General features: G+C 43.1%; 1 protein-coding gene across 1 annotated transcript; it reads left to right on the forward strand.

Annotated features, from left to right (window-relative positions):
• The first annotated feature begins 4091 nt into the window (after positions 1-4091).
• LOC137000745 (uncharacterized protein F54H12.2-like) lies at positions 4092-5429 on the forward strand. The gene has a single exon (XM_067358097.1). The coding sequence runs from the start codon at positions 4092-4094 to the stop codon at positions 5427-5429; it is 1338 nt and encodes a 445-aa protein (XP_067214198.1).
• Positions 5430-11033: the final 5604 nt, after the last annotated feature.

Here is an 11033-nt window from a genome sequence, read left to right on the forward strand (position 1 = left end):
TGCAACGAAAACCGCTAAACGTTCGATCGGAAAGAGAAATGTTTGTCTTCTAGAGGCATTGTGTCATCTGAACAAAAATCAACGCACCTCCTTCCTGCGAACCGCGGATAAAAAATTTATTCGCTGTATTTGCGAATGCGTTTTCAACACACTCAATGGTAACGTTGCGCTCGAACGACGCGAAAAAAATCGTCTGAGCAAATACAAAACGGCGCTGCGTCGTATCGCGTCAAAGCGTGGAAATTGGAAGAATAAAAAAAAGCTATTGGTACAACGAGGTGGATTCTTATCCTATATCATCGTTCCTTTATTAGAGGCCTTATTTTCGCGAATTATAGACAGGGCGACGGATTAAAACACAAGAGAGAAAATAATATTGAGCGTTATGGAAAGAGCGAAAAAAATGGTTTTAATTTCTACGGAAAATCTCGAGAGAATGCAGCGTCAATTACATCATCCGCAGCCGACTACCGACGGTGTACCTCTGGTGGAAAACACATCGGAGAACAACAAAAGCGCTAATAATAATAATTCCGTGCGAACTCCCGGGACCCCTTTATCCAGACTCGATGCGGAGTTGAGTCAAATTCTTAATTCACCCTATCCGAAGGATGAAGCCGAGAGATAGAAGATGTACAAAGAGGTTCTTTGGCGATATCTTCACTTTGTACGAGTAGCACGAGGACGACGAAATCAAGAGGACGACACGCGTAACGCCGAGGAAGAAGAAGAAGAAGAAAAAGACGAAAATGCGTTGGACACACGTGAAGGAGTACCGGCGCACTATCTCACGGGCTCATTCGTTCCGGACTCTAGTCGTACGAGAAGCTTCCCGAAAGAACACGACACAAGTCTCGAGGTGATGAAAAGCGTCGGAAGAATAGTGGAAAGCGTACCGAAATCTTACCGTGCCAAAGCTCGCTTACTAACAAAACACCTACTCGATAAAACATCGTCGAGTAGAATTAGTTGGGATGAGCAAGGAGTCGTGACTATAGACGGTAACGTCGTAAAAGATTCAAATATCTCAGACCTGATAAACGAGGCGATGCGCGATAGAAAAACCGTGAAAGCCGTGGGAAGAGTTCAGTTCGCGCGGTTACTTCACGACTTGAACATTCCCTCCACACTAGTGAGAAATAAAAAATTATTAGCAGTCGGTTCTTCGCAAAATATCGCGAAACTTAGCGGTCCTACGGCGAGTTCCACTCCTAAGAGAAACACGGATTCTCCGGTAGCGAGACGCCTGCTCGATTGGAATAAATTGGAATGACGGGTCTTGAAAAATTGTACTATGATCCCGCGCATTATGCCGGTTATTCGGCTGTCGATAATCTGTTTCGCGCGGCAAATTTATCCCGTAACAATGTCGTGCGATGGCTCGAAGCGCAAGATGCGTACACACTGCATCGTCCATTGCGACGGAAATTTCCACGAATGCATTACAACGTAACGAATATCGACGATCTGTGGGAGGCTGATTTGATCGAACTCCGAAATCTCAAAAGTTACAACGACGGATATGCGTATTTACTCGTGATTATCGATGTACTTAGTAAATACGTCTGGGTAGAACCATTGCGCGACAAGACGAGTAATTCCGTAATGGGAGCTTTCCAGTGCGTGCTCTCGAGAAGTAACGGACGCGTACCCGTATACCTACAAACGGACAAGGGTAAAGAATTTGTCGGGCGACCGCTACAAAAGCTTTTGGAAGAAAATGACATTTGTTTTCGCGTAGCCCGCAATCCGGATGTCAAAGCCGCCATCGTCGAGCGCTTTAACAGCGTTGAAAGAACGAATGTGGCGTTATTTTACGCATAAAAATACGCGACGCTACATCGATGTTTTGCAAAATATCGTAAACGCCTATAATCACACCCGTCATTCGAGCACCAGAATGCAACCGTATGTCGTTACGAGAGAAAATGCACGTATCGCGCGTGAAAATATAACGCGCCAATGGAGGAGCAACGACGACGAAGCGAACGAGAAACGTCGAAAGGCTAAATACCACGTCGGTGATCTCGTTCGTATCAGTAGAGCAAAAGTTGTCTTCGAGAAAGAATACGAGGCACGGTGGAGCGAGGAGATATTTCGAATTCACCGTATACTCGATTGGCGAAAACCACGTGTGTACGAGCTGTGCGATTTAGCGGAAGAAGTCATAGACGGCATTTTTTACGAACAAGAATTGGCTCGGGTTGAGAAAAACTTGCAGGAAGAGGAGTTTATCGTCGATCGTGTGATAAGAAGTCGGGGTCGCGGTAATAATAAACAGGTGCTGGTTAGCTGGCGTGGTTATCCCAGCAAGTTTGATTCTTGGATCCCTGCTTCGGGTTTAACCTCGCTTGTTCGAAATGAGGACGGATCAATTTCTCTTGATTCTTCCCAGCAATAGTAGTATGCGTTATTTTCCGGACAATGCAACCACTTCCTTCATTACAGAATTACCCCATCCTATACACTTACACGGCGAATGGGAAGTCGCGCTTAACGAGATCCAATTTCCCACTACTTTTTTACACATAAATCACGGTGAAAATGTCATTAGATTCGTCGATATTGAAAATGGTCGCGAGACGAGGAAAGGCGGGACGACGTTAACGTCGACGCAAGGAGTAATACCGAATGGTATTTACAAAAATATCGAGGAACTTATCTCTGCTATTAATTCGGCGTGCAAAAATGCAAATTCGCATATTAATTTGACACTAGAAGACGCTAGTGGTGGTAAAATCTTGTTCGAGATTACATGCGATGACCGGGTATGACGAATTCTATAGGCGCGTCGTCCGCGAGCGACGTTACGGGTTTGTAATAAATCCATTGCGAACTCTCGATGCTGGTTTGTGTGAGTGGTAAAGAAAAGAGATCGAGTTCACTTTTTAAACACTCGTTTGAATAAATGCAATCTGGTTCACCATATGAACGTTTCCGATAATCTTCTACGAATACTCGGTTGCGGTGGGGCCCTAACGACTAGTGAAATCGAATTCTATACAACACTTACTGCAACTAATCCTAATTCCAAAGATATTTTTACAGCACCTTTTATCAAACTCGGGTTTAAAAGAGAACAAAGAGGGCGCGCTGGAAATTTCTATACTCTCGAACCACACGGATTGCTGCGCGGTATTCCCGATAAACTCTTTGTTTATTGTGATATTTGTGAACCTTATATAACCGGCGATGTGCAAACTCCACTTCTTCGAATAGTACCGGTCGAGCTGCAGCATTACGGTCATTATTACGCGTACGGAGCGAATCAAGTGAAACATTTCTCCGTCCCGCATTATATACCATTACGACAAACGTATTTTCGTAGGATTGAAATAGATATAAAAGATCAATTCGGAAAAAGAATACCATTCCAATCGGGAACGCTGACGGTGACGTTGCACTTTAGACGTTTCCAGTAAGAAAAAATCAGTCGGAAAAGCCGCACGCTATGACTAGACCGGAGGACCATGAATATTACGATATACAAAACGGAGGTCGGAGTGAAGGAATCACACGAGTTTTCGTCGGAGCACCCTATCAACGAGGACACGGAATCGGTAGTTTTCTCGGAGGATTATTCAGGAGGGCGCTTCCTTATCTGAGTAAAGGTGTACGAGCGGTTGGTAAAGAAGCTTTACGCGCCGGCATTAGCGTGATGGAGGATGTTGAAAATAATACACCGTTCAAGGAGGCGGTCAAATCTCGTTTCAAGGAATCGAGTGGAAATCTCAAAAGAAAAGCCCAAGAAAAAATAACTAGCTTGATGAAGGGTACAGGTTATAAAGTATCAGCGAAAACAGCCGCGCTTCAATTTCCTTTCTTCAGTCACAAAAGACGCATCGCGGTGTCGTTCCTAAGTGTCGTCGTCCTCATCGTCAGACGAGCAAAAAGAAATCGTCGAAAAATAGCAGCGTGCGAAGAAAAATCACAAAGAAAAAAAAGACAACGAAAAAAAAGAAAATTCGCACAGCGGCTAGAAAGACCAACAGCAAAAAGCCATCCGGCACCACGAGGCGTCGTCGAGTCAAGAAACGTAGTGTAGCCGACATATTCTCTTAATCAGTGCGTGAATTAGGAATTTACGGAGCATGTCCTTTCTTCATACACATTCAAACGAGTGTTTAAAAAGTGAACTCGATCTCTTTTCTTTACCACTCACACAAACCAGCATCGAGAATTCGCAATGGATTTATTACAAACCCGTAACGTCGCTCGCGGACGACGCGCCTATAGAATTCGTCATACCCGGTCATGGAGAAGATTATCTAGATCTCACGCACACCATGCTGAGTCTTCGCGTACGCGTAGAATCTTCCCCCCTAGCAGGAGGTGGTACCGCCGTTGGCACCCCCGAATTCAAAGTAGGTCCTGTAAATCATTTACTGCATTCCATGTTCAACCAAATCGACATATATTTCAATCAAAAACTCGTGTCGCCCCCAAACAACGCTTACGCGTATCGGGCTTACATCGAGGCGTTATTAAATTATTCTTCACCCACAAAAAACTCCCATCTGACTTGCTGTCTGTGGGATATGGATACCCCAGGTTTAATGGACGCCCTCCTAGAGTCGCAAACCCCAAATCAGGCTCTCGTGAGACGCTCGCGTTACATTCGAGACGAACAGGCGCTAAATCTCATAGGCCATCTTCACTGCGACGTTTTCAACCAGGATAAATTCTTAATCAACGGGGTGGAAGTTAGAATGAGGCTCGTTCGCTCGAAAGATTCGTTTTGCCTTATGGAATATAATTCACTGTCAAAAATACGCCTTCTAGACGCTAGTCTGCTCGTTAGAAGAGCAAAGATAAGCCCTGGTGTGTTACTCTCGCATGCGAGAATGTTGAGTAAAACCACCGCCAAATATCCTCTCACAAAAGTCGAGGTTAAAACATTTACGATTCACGCTGGACTCGTAGGGGAATCGATAGATAATGTAATACTCGGACAACTGCCAAAACGTGTAATAGTCGGTTTTGTCGATAACAGAGCGTTTAATGGTGATAGAAAACTGAATCCGTTTAATTTCAAAAACTACGGTATAAATTTCTTTTCTCTGTATGCCGATGGTATGCAAATTCCCAGTAGACCGTTACAACCGAACTTCTCGAAAGACGAAGGCCTTTACGTCGAAGCCTACCACACGCTCTTCTCGGGAACCGGCATTCACTTCTTGAACGAGGGAAATTCTATAAGTAGAGAGGATTATGGCCAGGGCTACACTCTTTTCGCTTTCGATCTTACCCCCGACTTGTCCGCTCATTGCGCCGGACATTGGAATCTCGTGAAACATGGTAGTTTGCGATTAGAAGTGAAATTTGAAAAGGCGCTTACCGCGACCGTTAATTGTATCGTTTACGCAGAGTTCGATAACATTCTAGAAATAGACTCCTCTCGACAAGTTATCGTCGATTTTGCCGGTTAGACTTTTATAACGCCAAACCCCCGCCTCCCACCACTACTACTACACACATTTTTCCCTCACGTCTGTTTTCTTAAATGGCGTGTGAAGCAGCGGAAACAGATTCAGTCCTGTTCGAGACACGAACGTCGTCGCTTCGTTTGAAAATAAAGAGTGAGTACTTGGACATAACTATGGATATAGTCATTGATATACAGGGTTTCCGCGATGCCGCCAAGAAGTTTATTCCGAAAGAAGTAGCTGTCGTTGCGATTAACTCACCAATCATCGGACACTGGATTATGACGCCTCCCTATCCTTTTGACAATTTACCCGATAAATCGAGACGAGAAAACAACTGGCTTTCGCGAAATTATCACGGTATCGAGTGGTTCGATGGTGAAACTGATCTTAAATGTTTCGTAATACAACTACGTGAAATAACACGTCGAGCGCGCTACATCTATAGCAGGGGGCAGGAAAAGGCACACTATCTGAGGCGTCTACTTTCCAGAAACGTATATAATCTAGAAGGAATTTCTCCGGCATTTAAAAATTTACCAGAAGTCAAAGAGAGCGGACATCGGTGCTCTCACCACGGCTTTCGATTTTGCTCTACAGACAAGCTTCTTTGTGCGTTACGCAACGCTTGCAAATTGAAACGCTGGATAGTCACTCAAAACACTAGCAGCGGGTGTAGCATCGTTTGGAACTGCGATGATCTTTCTCATGAGAATTGGAGCGTAAGCGAAAAAACTGACAGTGCTGTTTTTATGAAAAAGAATAAAAATCTTGATATAATTCGCAATATCGAAGCGTGGCGTAACGCTACGGAAGAAGAAGAAGAAGAGAAGAATCAATCACTTTATTACATTGCAAAAGATACACCGTACGTAAAGAAAGAAGAAGAATATCCTACCGATAGCTACGCTCAACAAACCATCCCCGTTAACACACAATCATTCGAGAACGTCTACTCTTTGCGTAAGGAGGTAAACCCCTGCGACTCTACTATACAAATAATTCCTCGCACGCGAGCACCGTCTTGTTACGCGACAAATGAATTCGTTGGAAATCTTACACGCGTTGCATCGTCTCAATGTCAGATATGCGGGATCTATCCTGCCGACAGACTACCGAGGGTGTGGACGAGGTCGACAGCCATTGTCGCTAATACAGACGAACATGACCGCCCCGGAAGACACTGGGTCGCCTTTTACATCGACGAGCATGGTACCGGCACATATTTCGATAGTTACGGAATCCCGCCACACTCGGATCAACGATTTCATCTGCGACTTCGACGAAATTCCATCACGTATCGATGGAACATCGAGCAGCTACAAGGATTTTTTTCGCAAACATGCGGTCAATATTGTTGCGTGTTTCTTTACTATTTGTCTCTTGGTTACAGCCTTCAGCAATTTCTTCGTCTTTTCACCGATGATTATAACCAAAACGACAGACTGATAGTATGCTTATATCGCAAAATTTTTCTTTGCAAAAAGAATGAGCAAACGAAACTACCTACTAGTACTTGTTGTAATATTCAACGATGTATTTTTAAAAATTTTAAATAAAACATTTTTTTCATATATTTAACATTTCTGGATACGCGCTTTGAAATAATATTTTTAGAATGTATTCAGTAAGTCGAATAAAATATTTTTATATTTTGACTGTAATGTTCAATTATGTATTTTTAAAAAAAATTCCAAATAAACGATTTTGTATTTTATTTCTTGCATTCGTTTCCTTCCCCTTTTTGCATGTTCCTGCACGCTCCACTCGCCATCGTCAATTTTTACAGCACGCTCAATCTGCGAAAACGGGTGGCTGACGCTCACCCCGTTCACGCAATATCGCGCGCTCGACCCCTTAACCATCACACCAAATATCAAACTAAAAGTCGCATGATCATTCGTCGCTGCGACGTCATTCTTTTGTTCGCTATACGTGCCAGAGAGTCCGGGGTACCTCATATAGACGCGGTCCCAGTATAAATGCGCCCCTTCCCTTCGCAGACTAGAGGCGACTGTGTGACGTCGTTTGTTTACATGTCCCATACCTGCCAGAGAGTCCGGGGTACCTCATATAGACGCGGCCCCAGCACATATACATCCCTTCCCTTCGCAGACTAGAGGCGACTGTGTGATGTCGTTTGTTTACATGCTCCATACCTGCCAGAGAGTCCGGGGTACCTCGTATAGACGCGGCCCCAACATATATACATCCCTTCCCTTCGCAGACTAGAGGCGACTGTGTGACGTCGTTTGTTTACATGCTCCATACCTGCCAGAGAGTCCGGGGTACATCATATAGACGCGGTCCCAGCATATATACATCCCTTCCCTGCCAGGTCCCATAGCCATAAATATACGACACACCATTTTACTATCATTAGATGTATAGGTAGCCCAGCAGACTAGGACCAGGACTAGAAATCCAGCGATCCAGGTTCGAACCCAGCTTGGATTTTCTCAATTCCGAAAAATACTGGCCGGAGCACAGACTTTTGCATAAAGCATAACGCATAAGCATAAGGAAATTGATTGGTCCATTTCCTTATGCATTTGCTTATGCTTATATATAGACCAATCAATTTCCTTATGCTTATGCGTTATGCTTTATGTAAAAGTCTGTGCTCCGGCCTTAAAAATCACTTGTCAACAGCCGCCATCTTGTCAACAGCCGCCATCTTGTCAACAGCCGCCATCTTGTAGACGTCCGCCATGTTGGACCCACTGCCGCCATCTTTTCCCCCTCCCCTCCCTGTGACGTCATTTGTTTTGACGCCAGACCAAATGTAGGTCAGTGGGTCAAATATGGGGTAGGTGGTGGGGATTTGTTGTGACGCCCCATACCTGCCATATACTACTATTGTCAATGCCGGAAAATATCAAGTTGGCCGATCCGTTATTCGGCAATCCGAGCAACATAGATGCGCTCATAGGCGGAGAATTCTTTTTTCAATTGTTAGAAACCGGAAAAATTGAGCTCGGCGACGAATTACCTGTATTGCAAAATAGCAAACTCGATTGGATATTAGCAGGCTCAATACCAGATCATCTAGTTGCAAATCAATTAAGAAATTAATCATCATTAAATGTTCATACGTGTTTATTCTTGAAACAAAGCTCAATTAACGAAATAATGTTAAAATTTTGGGAATTAGAAGAATATCCGGTAGAAAAACGCGTTATGATGTCTATAGAAGAGCAAGCGTGTGAGGACTATTTCGTAAACACGATGAGTCGAGACTCGTCTGGTCGTTTCGTCGTGAGGTTGCCCTTCCGAGAAAACAGAGCGGAGCTCGGCGAATCGAAAGAAATAGCAATAAGACGATTGAAATATTTAAAACGCAAATTTCAAGTAAATCAAGAATTTTACGATTTTTATTCAAAATTTATGCAAGAATACATTCAACTAAATCATATGTCTAAAATAACCAAGGAAGCGAGCACTAGAACACCGATATATTTACCGCATCACGGTGTGTTACGCGAATCGAGCGTTACAACGAAACTACGCGTAGTATTCGATGGCTCTGCGAAAACCGCGTCTGTGTGGCATTTCATTAAACGACACATTAATGACCGGAGCAAATTTACAAGACAATATAATAAATATAATTTTGCGATTTAGATTACATGCGATTGCAATTGCTGCCGATTTGAAAAAAATGTATCGACAGGTTTTGATTGACGACCAAGATAGAGACTGTCAAAGAATTGTATGGCGATTTTCTACAAGCGAGCCTATAGAAGAATTTAGACTAAATACAGTAACATACGGACTAGCGTGTGCTCCGTTTTTGGCAATACGTTGCGTAAAACATTTGGCGAGTCATGCTGGCTATCAATTTAGTCAAGCATCACAAGTATTGTTAGATGATTTGTACGTCGACGATATTTTAACCGGAGTTGAGCGCAAGGACGATGCGATCAGTTTAATTTCGCAATTAAAAACATTATTGACTAGTGGCGGATTTGAGCCTCATAAGTGGCGCTCAAATTGCAAGGAAATTTTAAAGGAGTTAGAATTAGTCGAGCAAGTCGAGGAATTTACAACTGTAAAAATCAATACGAATAGTACAGATAACGTAAAAACATTGGGATTGAATTGGCATCCCGAGCGAGATACATTTGAATTCTCAATTCAATCCATAACGAGCGCTAGCAAAACAAAGCGAGAAGTGCTATCAGCAATCTCAAGATTGTTCGATCCGTTGGATCTAATTAGTCCCAATTTAATTAGAGCCAAGCTGATAATGCAAGGAACATGGGCAGCAGATCTGAAGTGGGATGACCCATTGACAAGCGAGCTTCAGCAGGCATGGAGCGCGTACGCAGAGGAATTAAAAACCGTAAACACTATCGAAATTCCTCGGAGAGTTATTTCAGGTACAGCGACTCGATTCTATTTACACGCCTTTTGCGACGCATCATTAAGAGCGTATGGAGCGTGCGTTTATTTGCAAACCGCGGACAAGGATAACAATTTCTGCTCTGCATTACTTTGTTCAAAATCACGAGTGGCACCAATAAAAAATAAAACAATTACTTTACCTAAACTCGAGCTTTGCGGTGCTATTGTGCTAGTAAGATTGTTGAAAAATGTTAAAGAAGCACTTAAAATCGAATTCGACGGAATATACGCATGGAGCGATTCTACCATTGCATTAGCATGGATATCGGGTGATCCATCGCGCCAAAAAAATTTGTATCGAACAGAACTGCGGAAATCCAGTCAATTATTCCGTCAAATTGTTGGTATCATGTGAGGAGCGAGGACAATTCTGCCGACTTGATTTCGCGCGGAGCTAGTCTTGAAAATTTGCAAAGATGTAAAATTTGGTGGGAAGGCCCCAAGTGGCTGGCGAAAATTAACGACCGTTTATCGATTAAAACGCGATTGACTAATTTCTCACAAGAAGAGATAAACACAATAAAATCCGAGCAAAAAACAGAGTTACGAGTATTTTCGAACGTCAAAAATTTAAATCAAACAATTTTAAATCTATTAAACAATTATTCGTCATTATCAAGGCTCGAACGTATTTTAGCATGGACTTTTCGATTTATATTTAATTGTAAATTAATTCAAGAGAAACGTAACTACAATAATCTTTCGATTGACGAAATTCATAAGGTGAATCAATTATTAATTAGTAAAACTCAAGAGATTCATTTCTCATACGAAATAGCGGATCTCAAGGCAAAAAGACAAATCAGATCGACCAGTAAATTGTTGTCGCTCAGTCCATTCATAGACAAATTAGGACTCCTCAGGGTGGGCGGCAGAATTCAGAACTCGTTAGCAAGGTTCGACAAAAAACATCCGATTCTGTTGCCTTACGAAGGCAAGCTTACTCGATTGTTGTTTGAGCGAGAGCATCGCAGACTGCTGCACGCCGGCCCTCAGGCAACATTGTATGCAATCCGCGAGCGATATTGGCCGATTAAGGGAAAGAACTTGGCGAGAAAGACTGTACATGACTGCATGACTTGCTTCCGCAACAATCCAAAACCATTGTCACAAGCAATGGGACAGTTGCCGGCGGATCGAGTCATCCCGAAGCGTCCATTTGTTATAACGGGAATAGATTTTGCCGGACCAGTCGTAACA

The sequence above is a fragment of the Linepithema humile genome, chromosome 6, assembly GCF_040581485.1.
Source record: "Linepithema humile isolate Giens D197 chromosome 6, Lhum_UNIL_v1.0, whole genome shotgun sequence".
Classification (NCBI taxonomy): domain Eukaryota; kingdom Metazoa; phylum Arthropoda; class Insecta; order Hymenoptera; family Formicidae; genus Linepithema; species Linepithema humile.